General features: G+C 36.5%; 2 protein-coding genes across 2 annotated transcripts; both read right to left on the minus strand.

Moving 5' to 3' along the window:
- Nucleotides 1-272: 272 nt before the first annotated feature.
- Nucleotides 273-1290, minus strand: LOC104234622 (uncharacterized). Its single transcript, XM_070173605.1, has 2 exons — nt 1013-1290; nt 273-912 (listed from the first exon to the last, which is right to left on the minus strand). The coding sequence occupies exons 1-2, from the start codon at nt 1288-1290 to the stop codon at nt 273-275; spliced, it is 918 nt and encodes a 305-aa protein (XP_070029706.1).
- Nucleotides 1291-4499: 3209 nt separating this feature from the next.
- Nucleotides 4500-11321, minus strand: LOC104234621 (NADPH--cytochrome P450 reductase). Its single transcript, XM_009788220.2, has 18 exons — nt 10870-11321; nt 9370-9429; nt 9215-9291; nt 9052-9109; nt 8866-8949; nt 8734-8770; nt 8169-8238; nt 7815-8006; nt 7643-7735; nt 6792-7017; nt 6620-6703; nt 6261-6412; nt 6039-6135; nt 5752-5901; nt 5583-5660; nt 5365-5487; nt 5173-5286; nt 4500-4997 (listed from the first exon to the last, which is right to left on the minus strand). The coding sequence occupies exons 1-18, from the start codon at nt 11152-11154 to the stop codon at nt 4917-4919; spliced, it is 2061 nt and encodes a 686-aa protein (XP_009786522.1). The 5' UTR covers nt 11155-11321; the 3' UTR covers nt 4500-4916.
- Between the last annotated feature and the right edge of the window lie 6077 nt (nt 11322-17398).

Consider the following 17398-nt stretch of genomic DNA (forward strand, 5'->3'; position numbering starts at 1 on the left):
TCATCCGGCATCCTCTTCGCCTTAAAAATAACATTAAACAACCTAGTCAACCGCTCCAAACCTGCTCTCCCTACACACTTCCAAAATTCCACCGGAATCTCGTCTGGCCCGGTTGCTCTGCCCCTACTCATCTTATGCATAGCCCCCATAACCTCCTCAATCTCGATACGCCTGCAGTGCCCGAAGTCACAGTGACTATCGGAATGCTCCAATTCGCCTAGCACAATATCCCGATCCCCTTTTTCATTCAGAAGTTTATGGAAGTAAGTCTGTCATCTCCTCTTAATCTGGGCATCTTCCATCAGTATCCTACCATCTTTGTCCTTGATGCATCTCACTTGGTCCAAATCCCGAGCCTTCCTCTCTCTCAACTTGGCCAGCCGGAATAACTTCTTCTCCCCGCCCTTTTCCCCTAGTTCCTCGTACAGACGACCATAAGCCGCAGTCTTAGCCTCTGTGACTTCCTTCCTAGCTACCTTATATTTTTTCATGCACGCTCGCCTCTCCTCCTCACATATGCTCCCCACTAGCTTTATGTATGCTGCCTTTTTCGCTTCCACATTACCTTGGACCACTTCATTCCACCACCAGTCTCCTTTATGCCCACCAGAGATACCAGTCGAGACCCTTAATACCTCTTTCACAGACGCCTTTATATAGTCTGTTGTTGCTGACCACATAGTGTTCGCATCCCCACTGCTCCTCCAAACACCCATAGCCGCCAGCCGCCACTCCAACTCTTGGGCTTTATCCTTAGTCAAGGCTCCCCACCTGATTCTCGGTGTTCCCCGAGCAGTCTGTTTCCTCTTCTTTAACCTAATACCAATGTCTATCACCAATAGTCTATGCTGCATCGCGAGTGTTTCACGCGAAATCACCTTGCAGTCCTTGCACAGCCCACTGTCACACCTCCTGAGGAGGAGATAGTCAATCTGAGTCTTCGCTTACCGCATTCTGAAAAGTAACCAAATGCTCATTCCTTTTCGGAAATCTAGAGTCCGCAATCACCAACCCGAAAGCCTTAGCGAAGTCCAACAGCATAGTACCTCCACCGTTCCTCTCCCCGAAACCAAAGCCTCCACGCACCTCGCCATAACCACCTGCAGTCGCCCCAATATGACCATTGAAGTCCCCTCCTATGAATAGCTTCTCGGCAGGCGGAACCTGGCGCACAATCTCATCTATCCCCTCCCAGAAGCGTCGTTTAACCTCCTCATCTAGGCCCACATACGGCGCATAGGCGCTAATGACGTTTAGGGTGTACTCACCAACCACCAACTTAATAACCATCAAACTATCATTCACTCTTCTAACTTCGACCACAGACTCTCTAAGTTCCCTATCCACCAAGATACCCACTCCATTCTTACCTCTCTCGACCCCTGAGTACCAAAGTTTATACCCGTCCGCATCCTTCGCCCTCGACCCTATCCACCTTGTCTCCTGGACACATGCTATATTGACCCTCCTCTTCTAGAGAATCTTTGCTAACTCTATAGACTTACCCGTCAATGTACCTATGTTCCATGACTCGATTCTTAACCTATAGGCATCCTTGTTCCCTTTACCTCCCGACCACCCCCTAACCCCTGCCCTACATCCCGCCCCACACCCCGCTCCCCCCGAGGACATGACCTCACTCGACCATCCCAGACCACAACCACTATACTTACGACAGACTAAGGGAATCCCTAATACACACAAGGCAACAGACCAAGTTAGACAAAGACAATCTACAATCATAAGCGCACTAATACGATGGATAAACAAATAGGAACAAAGATTGCAATAATTTAACTAACACAATAAAAGAAAATGAATAAGGGGAGGTACCAACTCCCACGAGTAGAACCTGGGATTGTCTTGGTATATATGACGATGTTGCGTCCACCTAGCACGTTCGCATCCAATTCTTACGGACCCTTGTTGACCCTTATCGAGGTTGTTCCTTTTGTCCTCACACGCATGTCCCGCTCACTGCTAATAGCCACAGTCCCTAACCTAGACTTTCGACTTGGTGTATATCGTATGCTGAGAAACCCGACGCACTGCTCTTGTTCCTGCCAGCTGGAATGCTCTACTGCTTTTGCATGTGCACTTCCCTCCCGCCACCAAACGGCCACAAAAATGCTATCTGCAACACACAAAACACACCACGATGATGAACACCGATCTGGTGTTGGTCCAATTGGAGTCGCCGAACCGGTCTGACATCGCTGGAGAACATCGACATTGCAGAGACACAGCGGGCAGTGAAAGAAGAAGAAAAGAAGAAAGAGGAGAAAAGAAGAACAGGGGAGGGGGTTGGGATGCAACCGGACTAAACAGAAGGCGCTGGCGCGGGGACAAGTTACTGGAAAAAATGGTTGCTTCTAGGGTTAAGAGGGAGGAAAAGAAGAAAAGGTGAAAAAAAATGAAAAGAGAGAAAGGAGGAGAGAGAGGGGGGAGGGTCGGGGTCACTTATCTGGTCGCCGTCGCCGAAGGGTTCGGCGGCAACATTAACGGTCTGACGTACGTTTTTAAACGTTAAAATCCGATTTCGAGGAAAGAGAGAGGAAAACGAGTATTGTTCGTTAATTTCAATATTTAATATTCCATCCATCCAAAAAGGTGGTCAAAGATAAAGAGTATAAATAACATGTTAAAGAAATACATGTGGCTGCTGGGATTCGAGCTCAGGTCTCCACGGCCACAACGTGGAATTCTCACCAATAAACTACAACCACATTATTGTTATTAAATTTCAAACAATATTATTGAGAAAAAAATATAATAAAATTTAAAATAAAAAATATTTTAAAAAGTAATAAAATATATATCTTCTATTATATTTCAAAAAAAATTAGCACACAAAAATATTAAACAAGTAATATGCTAATAATTTCTATTAACAATGTAATTATACTAAATATTAGATAATATAATAAACAAATATACATAACAAAAAAGTTATTTGATGACTACATAAGCCCTTTAATTTAGTAGAGATTTTATTCATTAAAATTCAGACAATATTTATTCTATTTATATAGAATAGGAGAAGCAACCCATTGTGATAATTCCAAATGTAACATCAAAAAATTTACAAAGTGACAAATTTTAGGACAAAGCTCCAACAATTTTTTATATTCAAAAATTATTTTTAAAAAAAAAAGATAAAAACAGACACAACGAAATTACCTACCTAAAATTAACTACTCAAATGGGTGATATAATAAAGATAAATACATAACAAAAACGTTATTCGATGACTACATAAGTCCCTTTAATTTAATCGAGGATTTGTTCATTAAAATTCAGACAATATTATTGAGAACAATCGAATAAAATTTAAAATAAAAATTATATCTTCTATTATATTACAAAAATAAAGTAGTAGAGAAAAATATTAAATAAAGTAATATGCTAATAAAAATTTCTATTAACAATGTAATAATACTAAATATTGGATGATATAATAAAGAAAAATACATAACAAGAAAGTTATTTGCTGCCTGTATATGTCCCTTTAGTTTAATAGAGAATTCATACATTAAAATTTAGATAATATTATTAATAACAACATAATAATATTATTAATAACAACAAAATAAAATTTAAAATAAAAATATTTCAATAGTAATAAATTATATATCTTCTCTTATATTACAAAAAGAAAGCGAGCAGACAAAAAATAATAAACAAAGTAATATACTAATAAAATTTTCTATTAACAATGTAATAATACTAAACGTTGGATACTATAATAAAGAAAAATATAGAACAAAAAAGTTATTCACTAACTATATAAGTACTTTTAATTTAATAGAGATTTTATTATTGTGTATATCGTATTGACAAATAAGATGACAATTAAAATTTATTAAAGCAATACGATCTAATAGGATCAAACAAGCCCGATCATAATTTAGTTTAATTAATATTTTTTTTAATATTGATCGTGCATCGCACGGATACCGATACTAGTAATAATAATAACCGATCATTACTTTCAAAAGAATTTTGGTGGACTAACCCCAAGTGCCTAAAAACATTATACCTTCAATTACTATCCACATTGTATATCCAGCATCATCTATCTTATTTTCCTACAGCATGGAATGTCTTAATCAACACTTGTTTAGTCAGTATTTATCACGAGATGTTCCGACTGACTTTTCCCCTCGAATTAGATTGATTGCTAATCGTCAGGATTAAGGGTTAGTAACATCAAAATTAGTTTGTAATCATTATTGTTATAATGATTTGATCCATTCAGAGATTAGAAAGGACATAGTAGTTTGGAGTTGAGCGATAAAAAAGTACATACTATCTTCAACAATTAGTTTGTATAAATCAGGTTGCTTATGATATAATTACAAGCAAAACTTGTACAATAAACATTAATTGATAGCATGGTAAAAAGATAATAACCAACATGCTTATCAGATTGAATCAGAGGGTTTCTTGTGTTCAAACAAACTGGGAATACGTGACAAACGATGAAGTGCACAAGAATATTGTGATATCTGATTTGTTGTTTAAAATAAATAAATAAAAAACTGGCAAGCACAAATGTGTACCAACACATTTATTCTACCCGCCCTTCATTTATACAGCTATTCTTACAAAAGTCTTCCATACATATTACAACATGATTTGGGATTGTTTTAACCAACTAAATATAACAATTTTTGTATCAGTCCTGAATCTCTTATAAAAAATTAATCAGAACTTTAAAGTTATTATATCTGCTCCAATGAAAGAGTAATAACCAATTTAGTAGACAAAACTTAGATGCTGCAGTGAATCCAGACCTTGGCTATTGACTGTAATAATCTTTTTAGCTGCTGGAACTCAAAGCAACTGAGAGGAGGACCTTACCAAGCTTTGCTAAAAGTAAACAAATGGGACCAAACGTGCTGGCCTTAATATGATCACCACACATCCCTGAGATATCTTCCATCCATTTGGAGTTTCTTCACAATAGCCTCAGCTTTGGTTGAGTCGACCTTATCCTGGATTTGATTTAAACAAAATAACTAAATAAGATACAGCTAAAGCAACAAGAATAAGTTCCTGCCTATCAGGACAATGAGATATCAAATCATCCATCATTTAACAGACAGATAAAATTGCTGGATTTACAGTAAATGATGTATTCAGGTCCAGCAGATGAATAAAGCCATATACCTGCTCCTGGACTATGGTATGGAGCGTACGATGTACATCCCTGGCCATCCCTTTCGCATCCCCACATACATATAGATATCCCTCCTGGGAGATTAAACTCCAAACATGGGAAGCCTGCTCATACGTCATAAGTTGCATTAGAATCACTTAGCTTATTACAATAGAGCTCAGGTCTTATTTTATCAGCACTACCTTTTCCAGCATTTTATGTTGAACATACTCTTTCTGGGGTCCTTCCCTTGAAAATGCAATAATCAGCTCTGATATTACACCTTGATCCACAAAACTCTGAAGCTCCTCCTCATAAATAAAATCCTAAAACCAAATATCAATGTAAGGATATCTACCAGAGGGTATCACTTATCAGACATCCAAATATATAAATTCGGAATGAATCAGTCACAACCAACCATTCTACGATTCCTACAACCAAAAAACAACAAAGCAGGACCAAGTTGAGCCCCATCTTCCTTCAATGCTGCTCTTTCCTGAAAAATCCATCCGTCTTAGAGCACTTGAACCAGAACAAGCAAAATTTTTTTTTTTTTTTTTAAAAACAAACAAAAGCAACTGTCTCACCTGCAGGAATCCCCTAAATGGTGCCAAACCAGTACCAGGTCCCACCATGACAATTGGAACTGAAGGGTCAACCGGTAACTTGAAATTAGATGGCCTAATGAAGATTGGAGCAGAGCTGCAATTTTGACTTTTTTCCAATGGAACTGCATTCTGTTTATTTTTGAATGAGCTCAAGATGTCAGTACAAAACCTATTTGCTTGTATAAAGAGCAAAAGTAATTAGGAGTGCAAGGAAACATAATAAGGACTTGAATATTGACAATGCATGTGTAAGATTCTTCTCATACCTTCATCCAAGTCGAACACACTCCTTTGTGAATTCGGCCAGTGGGAGTTGGACCATAGACTAGTGCACAGGTCACATGGATTCTAGCAGGAGCAAATCTACAGATGATAAAAAATGGTTCCATCAATTTAATTCACAAATGTTGAGGCCAAGTATACAGCACTTATGTTTTGTGGATTTGTCAAAATTCCATCTGCCACATTAATCAGATGAGGCTACACACCGAGGAGATGACGAGATTGAATAGTAACGAGGCTGTAAACGAGGGGAAACCGCTGCAAAAAATACACCAAGGGGAGGCTTTGCCGAAGGGAACTCAGCCATTACTTCAAGAAGACTTCTTTGACTTGCAACAACCCATGCAGAATACTCATCCTGATGAAATCAAAATCAAGGGCACATTAGTGTGTCAATTTAACCTCGTGGGTTTATTACGACCCACCCAGAGGAAGTCCACAGAAATACTTCCTGTCAATGGTGCGTCAGTAATATAGCCAGAACAAAACGAAAGAAGATGGAACAGCATAATCAAACTACTTCATTGTTAAAAGAAGATTAACAGCATAACCAAAACTACTTCACCTTGCCCTGTGGAGATGCCAAGAACTTGAGCTTTTCTGCTTCACTAGGTTCAGCTGCATGGGCAGCCAATGCAACCAAAGTAGCCTGAAAACACATCATTCAGAATCTCCAGTAAAGCAATGCAATATTAACCGTTAAAATAAGTAAAATGTAATATCTAATGAAGACAGACCTTCCGCGGAGGATTCAGAAGATCTGCAAAACGTGCAAGTGCAGCACGCAGTGTGCAAGGACCAGGGAAAGGTGGGGGCAACGAGCCTCCAAGAGCTGTACCGTCCTCCTTGTCAGTATGAATAGAGAATATTAAGTCTAATGACTGCCCGAGCAATCTCGCAGCTTCCTCAACAATTTCTTCAGGATTTTCAGCATAAACACCCACATGATCTCCTGTTTCATAGCTGAGAATTGGAAGAAAATGACGCATTACACCACAAACCTTATACAATCATCATAGCACCATGAGCACAGGTATCCAATAAAAGAAGCACAGATACAATAGCTCACACACTTCAGGACAACTGATAGACAATGAGATAGCTTAGCATAACCATCCTTGGATAAGAAGAGTTAGCGCACATCAACTAATTGAACTCTAACCATGCTAATTTGTCTTCACTAACAGAAGATAGAAAATTTTATTACAAAAACCCCCCATAATATATAGAGAAAGATCGAGTTATTATGGCAAGCCATTAAAGGAGAGGGAGCCACCAGAACTACCCCTTAGACCTTCCTCCACTAGGATTAAAGCCTTTCTGTCCCCACATGCAGCGAGAAAATCTTTATTGTATCTTCCACACAATGCAAAGCGTATCAAAGCATAAACTTAACCTACATTCAACCTGTTCCGACGGGACAAGCTATGACTTATGATAATAAGATAGAACACTTCGAATAGAATGGGATACCGCACGTGTGACAGAAAGATCCTTCGTTAACTACTTCACCTACCTAAGACCTTTCTTTTATATTTTGACACACAATATCATCAACCATATAAACAGAAGAAATGTACAAACTTACGAAATCCCAGTGCCACATATATCAAACTCCAAGTGTATACATGAGCGATCAGATTCGGGTGTGTGAAGCTCCCTTTGAACAGCAACATTTACTCTGGAGGTAAAAAGGGAGAACTATCTGTAAGAAGCCAAAATGCTGAATCAGAAAATAGAATGCTCATCTGGATACTTACTGGCATGGATGATGGATGTCATACGAGGTATTTCCATTAGCCATGCTGGCATGCTTATCATCATGACTCGCAGCGGTATCATGGATAACCAAACGATATTCAGGAATTGCAGCTGTATATGGAGTGGCTGCAGAATTTGCATCATCCTCATCTCTAAGTATTTGATCTAACTCAGGCCACAGTTGTTCTCGCCTAAGAAAACAAATCAAGGTAAATAACCAAACACCAAACTTTGTCTGCTTATCCCATCATATCATCTCAGAGATGCATAAAGAATGATTCAAATGAGATGCATAAAGAATGATTCAAATAACATAACAAATTGCACAAACAAAGAAGGGGAGGTTTAATTACCAGGCAGCAAAATCATCTTCAATGCACTGATCATCATCACCAAGGCCAACAGGCACAATACGTTTTGCACCTGTGATACAGTGAGTCCAACTAAGGTATAAACTTGTTTAAATTAAAATGATCATCCCACACTAACAAATACAGTAGCAAAAGAGTGAATTGAGAATTGGCTGATAATAGCTTTTCAACAGGAGCCTCTGGGTACAAATATCTTCATAAAGCACCTATAACTGAAAGTAAACTGCACCTACCTTCACTTAAAGAAGCATAAGATTGAAGCATATCAGGACTATATAACCCCAATGCAAAAGATAAAAACTAGATGCCCCAAGAAATGCCAGCAACACAAAAAATCATTTCAAATTAGTAACTCCTGGTAGTTGGGAAATGCATAGAATCAAAAACAATCACGATTACACAACACAGTCTAGTTGGGAAAAGAGTGGAGGCATAATTTATTTTGCAATATCATCCAACAACTTCCAAGCAGCTGTTTTCTTAGTACGATGAAAGTTGAAGCAAGAACAGTAGAACATATGATAGTGGAAAGGCCATATATACACACCTTGTTCACTTAATTGTTCATCTATCACCTTCCCAATCTGTTCAAAATGTTCTTTGTCAGATAACAAAACAGGAATGTGGAAAAGACAATAATAATTTTTTTTAAATGGTACAATAATATTAAAAAAAATACCTTGTTAAAATGTTCATATTGGCGATTACCCAAGCCAAAAACTCCATAGGTAAGGTGCTGCAGCCACGTGCCCCGTTCTTGTCCCTAAACATAAAACACAAATATAAGGTTCCCCACACAAAAAGGGAAGTTGCTCTGAAAGAAGCATATTGAAAGAGCAATGATGCTCATAACTCCTTTTTCTACCTCAGTGAACCACTTGTAAAACCTTGCAGCATTATCAGTGGGCTCGCCATCCCCATAGCTAAAGTATCAGATGTAAGAATGTAAGGTATGCGTGAAGTGTATTCTTAAGTTAAAGCAAACAGATAATCAAACTTGACAGATTCCAAAAGAACATATCTCTTACGTTGCCACCATGAAAAATGCTACTGTTTCTTTCTTCAGTTTCTCCTCATACAGATCATCATCGGCAGCATAATCATCCTAGGGTTGAAAGTTTATGTTATCAGAGAAAGAGACAGAAAGCAAGGAATTCAGGATAAATCACTCAATTCGACTTACCATGTCCACAACTTTTACTACTGCCTTCTCATATCTTGCTTTTATCTCCTCTGATAAAGCCTGACAGGAAATATAATACTAAATTATTGATCAAGAACATGCAGACAACCAGTCTTTAGACTGACGTGAGCGTGCAGAAAAGATGAGATTTTTGGAAAGCCTCCTGAAGTGGATACACGACTGTGCCACATATTAGTTACATAACTTTATGTTGCTTATGCTAGTGCCTTGGGGATCAGAATTAAAACTTTCAAGCCAGGATTTCTAAAGGCCTTGCTGCAGTAGACAACTCCAGTGGCAGACTCGGTTACATAACTTCATCTTGGTTATGCATTGTACATTAAAGATGAGAATTCAAACTTAAGTAGCAGCAATTTGCTCATCAAGAAACAGAATCACGTTTAATTGCAGAAATAGATGAGAATCTTCAACTATAGAACTGCTTTGAATGCAATAGCATGCATTTTCATTTAAACCACCAATATATAATGGAGTAACAAACCTGAAAGCAAGTCTAAAATGCTACATGAACAGGCACTAGCAATAAGTTAATCAAAATTAAGTATTTCAGCGCACCAACAGGTCCCACCATTATTTCACCTCTTATATTCAAGATCCATCCAAAGAATTTGATAACAGAAAAAGGGGAAAAAGAATGAATAATTCCATCAACAAGTTCAGTATCCAGCAGAATCTCCATAGCCATTATTATCATGATCGGAAAATGGCAGTTAAGAAGAAATGCAACAGAAGCACTGAGATGCATAAAACACACAATTATCATTCCCAGGATGCTCATGTAAATAAAGAAGAAAGAGATCTATGGATTAGTCAACCCTGGAGAAGAATTTCTGGACTACTGTGCATGAACGGGCTTGAACCTCAGTCTAAACATTATAATGTGTTGAACTTTGATGAGAAAATTAAGAATATAAGTAACTTTTCTATATGATCAAATTCCCTATTTCTCAGGTTAAAAGAACATGAAATAGTATATAGATAAAGATCAAAGAAGCAATAAAATGGCCCAATCAGCAGGTGAATCTAGGAGTCTTTCTCTAAATAAAAAAATTCTAAATTATTTTTTAAAATAACAGTATCATGTCGTCCGACAGCTCCCCCAAGTACCAGCTACTTCCCACCAACATACCAAACACAAAGCAGTTAACTCTGCCCACCAAAGCTTAAAGTGGATCTAGAATTTTAAGTAACCACAGCTCCCATTACTCAACTTAACATATGAACCCAGTAGCTTTGGCTGGAAGCCTATATATGTGCTAAAAAATCCAGCAAAGTAAATCAAATGAAACTGTGATACAATTCAGAACTCGAACCCATAATGCTCAAATCCTGGATCCAACTCCGCTACTCATATGTGATACTGTATGTGAATTTAGTATAAGTATATCTCTACCGAAATTTTCTAATTTTATAGTATATACATAGCGCAAGTAAAAAGGCAAAGATCTCTACTTTTATTCATAAAATGAATATACACACCTTGGCAAAACCCTCAGCAGTACCAGTTTGAGTACCGAAAAATACGGTGACCTTAACTTTTCCAGGTTCCAGCTCAATCTCCTCTTCCGGCTCCACGTGTAAGGACTTGGGGAACACGATAGGCTTCACTTCTTTACTCCGATCACTTGATCTCTTCAAAAACAACACCACTAACCCAACGATGACAGCAAACGACGTCGTCAGTAGCACCAACACCGTATCGCTCCCCAACGACACTCCTAACGCCGATTCAATCGATCTCACCAGCTCCGAACTCGACTCCATACTTGTAGGGTTTTTGAATGGAGGAGGACGGCGGAGGAGACGGAGGAGGAAGAGGAAGTTCTGGTTGTTTGTTGTGGTGGGTTTTATGTGTGTGAGATTTTGACCAGAAGTATCCTTAGGCTCTGTTTGGATGGATCTTAAATCGAAAGAAAGGAGAAAAGGAAAAGAAAAAAGAAGGGGAAAAGGAGAAGACTTTTTGATTAAATAAAGAGAGGAAAAAAAAAGGAAAAATAATAATTGCTGAAATTTTGTTGTGACTTGACTGAAAAGAGAACAAAAAACAAGCTGTACTTTTTGTGGGGTCGGGGGGTTGGGGGTAGTTGACAAATGAGAACCTTCTAATCACTTCTTTGCGTGTTTTTTTTTTATTTAAGAAAAGTGATAATTATTGGATTTTTCACTAATAAATACTCTACGAATATTGTAAAACAACTTTTTTGGAAATTATTTTAGTAATAAGTATTACATTTATTTTTTATTTTTTAGTCTATTTCAAATAATATAAATTTTATAATATTTAAAATAATTTAACTTAGACGTTTCTTTTTATTTTTAACGAGATAATTAACAGATAAATATTTATGTCTTGTGTCAAATTATAAATTTTAAAATAAATAGTACTACCTTTATTTTGTTAGCATCCCAAATTGCTTTTTATCATGCCATAATAATTTAAGACGTGTTATGAATAGTTTGTACATTGGATACTACTTTGGATACTACATTGGATGCTACATTGGATGATCATGTTGTGAATAACTTAAAGATTAAATTTCCTACTTTATGTTCATCATCTTTATTTTTTATGCCTATAAAAGGTCATGTAATTGCAATGAAAAAATACACTAAAGTGAAAGAAGAAAATAATTCTCCCTTCTTTCTATCTCTTCTTATTTACATTTCACTGCATTACTTTTATTTTATTACACGTTATCAGCACGAAGCTCTAATTTTATTCTTAACTCCCGCTAAGTTGAGTCATATTTTATTAAGGTATGTATCATTATAATCATCTTATTTATGGCAGTACATATCATATGCTCACTGTTTGCAGATTACTTGTGTGCTTGGGCATCTTAAATAGTTTAAGTACATTGCAGTGATTAAATAATTATTTCCTTCCGTGCTCAACTCTTAGAGGACCTCAAAGTCATCAAACTAGCTATGCACTAATGTCATGGACTCCCTCGATCAAAACATATCTTTAAGGCATTTTGAAGAACCGTGATAAATGAATTGACAAGCAATAATTTTTTAATTACTTTATATTTATTGGAACATATAAATAATGTTAGTCACGTTCAATTCTATTAACACATATATATCAATAATATAAAGTGAAATGAAACAAGTATGTAATTTCTACTTTATGGCAAGAATAAAATGAAATAGTAGATTGTTAACATGATATAGCTCTATTTTCATTTCTTTTACCTTAATCGTTTTGTTTTCATTAATTGTTTATTATTATAATTATTTCTCTAACTTATTCATCTTTTATGATAGTTTTCACTATGTCAAATTTATCAAAACTTGAATTTGTGGCACTTGACATCACCGGAAGGAACTATTTATCATGGGTTCTTGATGCTGAAATTCACCTTGACGCTAAAGGTCTTGGAAATACTATTATACAAGGAAATGAAGCATCAAATCAGGATAAAGCGAAGGCCATGATTTTCCTTCGTCATCATCTACATGAAGGGTTAAAAACTGAATATTTAACCGTAAAAGATCCACTTGAATTATGGATTAATTTGAAGGATCGATATGACCACCTAAAACTTACGGTATTACCGAAAGCTCGGTATGAGTGGATACATTTAAGGTTGCAAGACTTTAAAACCGTAAGTGAGTATAATTCTGCTATCTTTAAAGTAAGTTCTCTATTAAAATTATGTGGAGACACTATCACAGATGAGGACTTATTGGAAAAAATATTTTCTACTTTTCACGCTTCAAATATGGTGCTACAACAACAATACCGTGAAAAAGGTTTTAAGAAATATTCTGAGTTAATCACATGCATACTTGTGGCTGAGCAGAATAATACTCTATTAATGAAAAATCATGAAGCTCGTCCCACCGGGTCAACTCCATTTCCGGAAGTGAATGTTGTAGCAATATATAATAAGTTTGAAAGAAAACAAAATAATTACCGTGGTCGTGGACATGGACGTAAACGTGGACGTGGCAGGAGACGAAACAATTATCGTCATTATGGTGGAAATAAATTGGAGAACAATAAGAGTTCTCAAATTAATCATTCAAAAGGTAAAGCTAGTATGTGTCACCGATGTGGTATGAGAGGTCATTGGGCACGCATTTGTCGTACGCCAGAACATTTTGTCAAACTTTATCAAGCCTCCCTCAAGAAAAAAGAAAATAATGTGGAGGCACACTTGACCTTTCAAAATAATGATGATGAAGCAGGTCCCTCAAATAAATATGATTCTAAGGCACATCTTGCATATAAAGATGATGATTTTGAAGGCCTAACAAATATTACTCATTTAGAAGTTGGAGACTTCTTTGAGGATATTGACTGAAGAACTAATCATCTTACTGGGGAATGAAGCTATAAAAGTTGTTATTTTTATGTTTGCAACTAGTTTATTTTTCTTGAGTGTATTTTCCTAATGCATCATGTGTTGCTAGTTTCTACATTCCTAATGTATTTCTTAATGTTTTTTTTCGCTTGTCTTTCATATTTCTTATGATGTATTATTTGTTTTTTTATGAAGAATATGAAAATTCCCCAGTCTTCAGTTGGACTCAAGATTAATAAAGATGATATATGTCTTCTGGATAGTGCTACAACACACACTATTTTAAAAGATAAGAGATATTTCTCTTATTTGGTAATGAAAGAAGCGAATGTTAATACAATATCCGGTAGTACAAGATTAATTGAAGGTTCTGGAAGAGCCAATTTATTACTACCAGGAGGAACAAATTTGGCTATTGATGAAGCACTATATTGTAGTAAATCTCAAAGAAACTTATTAAGTTTCAAAGATATTCGCCAAAATGGCTATCATATTGAGACTACAAATGATGAAAAGATTGAATATCTTTATATTACTACAATAATGTCCGGTAAGAAATATGTGCTTGAAATGTTACCTGCTCTTTCCTCCGGCTTATACTACACAAGTATTAGCAGGATTGAAACACATGCCATAGTAAACGAGAAGTTTACTAATCAAGATAATTTTATTATTTGGCATGACCGGTTGGGCCATCCTGGTTCTAATATGATGCGTAAAATAATTGAGAATTCACATGGACATGCAATGAAGAATCAGAAGATTCTTCAATTTAAGGAATTCTCTTGTGCTGCATGTTCTCAAGGAAAATTAATTATTAGACCATCAACTATTAAAGTTAGGATGGAATCCCCTACATTTCTGGAACGTATACATGGTGATATATGTGGGCCCATTCACCCTCCATGTGGACCATTCAAATATTATATGGTTTTGGTAGATGCATCTACAAGATGGTCACATGTGTGCTTACTATCAACTCGTAATATGACATTTGCGAGATTGTTGGCTCAAATAATAAAGCTAAGAGCACAATTTTCAGATTATGCAATTAAGACAATTCGTCTTGATAATGCTTGTGAGTTTACATCCCAAGCCTTTAATAATTATTGTATTTCAACTGGGATAACAATTGAGCATCTGGTTGCTCATGTTCATACACAAAATAGTCTAGCAGAATCATTGATCAAACGCCTCCAATTAATTGCTAGACCAATACTTATGAGAACAAAACTTCCCATTTCAGTATGGGGTCATGCTATTTTGCACGAAGCAACACTTGTGCGGATAAGGCCCACGAGTTATCATAAAGTCTCCCCATTGCAATTGGCTTTTGGTCAGGAGCCAAATATTTCCCATCTTAGGATCTTTGGTTGTGCGATATATGTTCCAATTGCTCCACCACAACACACAAAGATGGGTCCTCAAAGAAGGTTGGAGATATATGTTGGATATAAATCTCCTTCTATTATAAAATATCTAGAGTCGATAACTGGAGATTTATTTACGGCAAGATTTTCTGATTGCCATTTTGATGTATCAGTATATCCAATATTAGGGGGAGAAAATAAGCAGCTGAAAAAGAAGATAGATTGGAATGCATTATCATTGTCTCATTTAGATCCTCGAACAAATCAATGTGAACAAGAGGGTCAAAAGATTATTCATTTACAAAATATTGCAAATCAATTGCCAGATGCATTCACTGACCTACCAAGGGTGACTAAGTCACATATTCCAGCTGCTAATGCTCAAATTCGAGTTGATATCCCGACAGGACAATTAATTAAAGCAAATGAGTCTAAGCCATGCTTGAAACGTGGTAGACCAATCGGTTCTAAAGATAAAAATCCTCGAAGAAGAAAAGGAGCAAGTGATCAAAGTGAACATAACACAGAGGTAGTGGCTCAAGAAGAGCCCCAAGACGTAACAAATGATAAGACCTTAGGAGAGGTCCAGGTACCTGAAAATAATGAAAATGAAGAGATATCAATAAGTTATGTCTCAACCGGGAAAAGATGGAACCGAAATAATATTGTTATCGATAACATTTTTGCTTATAATGTTGCTGTTGAAATAATGCAACAAGATGAGGATCTTGAACCAAAATCTGTCAATGAATGTAGACAGAGAAATGATTGGCCAAAATGGAAAGACGTTATCCAGGCAGAGTTAACTTCACTTGGAAAACGTGAAGTCTTCGGACCCATAGTTCGAACACCTGAAGGCATAAAGCCAGTAGGGTATAAATGGGTTTTTGTGCGAAAACGAAATGATAAAAATGAAGTCGTTAGATATAAAGCGCGACTTGTGACACAAGGGTTTTCCCAAAGGCCTGGAATTGATTATATGGAGACATATTCTCCTGTAGTGGATGCTATCATCTTCAGGTATCTCATAAATATGGCAGTGCAAGAAAAACTTGATATGCATCTAATGGATGTTGTTACAACCTATTTGTATGGATCATTAGACAACAAATTTTTTATGAAAGTACCTGAGGGATTTAAAGTGCCAGAAGCATATAAAAGTTTTCGAGAAACTTGTTCAATAAAGCTTCAGAAATCTTTATACAGATTGAAACAATCAGGTCGTATGTGGCACAATCGCCTGAGTGAATACCTGTTGAAAGAATGGTACAAGAATGATCCAATTTGTCCTTGTGTCTTTATAAAAAGTCTGGATCTGAATTTGTTATAATCGCCGTGTATGTTGATGATTTAAATATCATTGGAACTCCTGGGGAGCTTCCAAAAACAGTAGACTGTTTGAAGAAAGAATTTGAAATGAAAGATCTTGGAAAGACAAAATTTTGTCTTGGTCTACAAATTGAGTATATGAAAGATGGAATATTTGTCCATCAATCAACATACACCGAAAAGATTTTAAAGCGATTCTATATGGATAAAGCACATCCATTGAGTACCCCGATGGTTGTGAGATCACTTGATATAAAGAAAGATCCATTCTGACCTCATGAAAATGATGAAGAGCTTCTTGGTGTCGAAGTACCATATCTTAGTGCAATTGGGGCATTAATGTATCTTGCCAATAATTCCCGACCAGATATAGCTTTCTCAATAAGCTTATTGGCAAGATTTAGTACTTCGCCAACACAAAGATACTGGAATGGTATTAAACATATATTCAGATACCTCAAAGGGACCATTGATATGAGTTTATTTTATTCAAATGAATCCAAGCCATCATTGATTGGTTATGCAAACGCAGGATATTTGTCTGATCCACACAAAGGTCGATCTCAGACAGACTATTTATTTACAAGTGGAGGTACAACCATATCATGGTGTTCGACAAAACAAACTATGGTTGCTACTTCTTCAAATCATGCAGAGATAATAGTCATTCACGAAGTAAGTCGAGAATGCATTTGGTTAAGATCTATAACTCAACACATTCAACAAACATGTGGTCTTTCTTCGAAAGAGAATATTCCAACAATATTGTATGTAGACAATGCTGCATGCATAGCTCAATTGAAAGGAGGATATATCAAAGGAGATAGAACAAAACACATTTTACTGAAATTCTCTTTCACTCATGATCTTCAGAAGAATGGTGAAATAGATGTACAACAAGTTCGTTCAAGTGATAATTTTGCTGATCTGTTCACTAAGACGTTACCAACCTCAATATTTGAAAAGCTGATATATAAGATTGGAATGCGTCGTCTT

The sequence above is a fragment of the Nicotiana sylvestris genome, chromosome 4 (assembly GCF_000393655.2).
Source record: "Nicotiana sylvestris chromosome 4, ASM39365v2, whole genome shotgun sequence".
NCBI classification, from domain to species: Eukaryota; Viridiplantae; Streptophyta; class Magnoliopsida; order Solanales; family Solanaceae; genus Nicotiana; species Nicotiana sylvestris.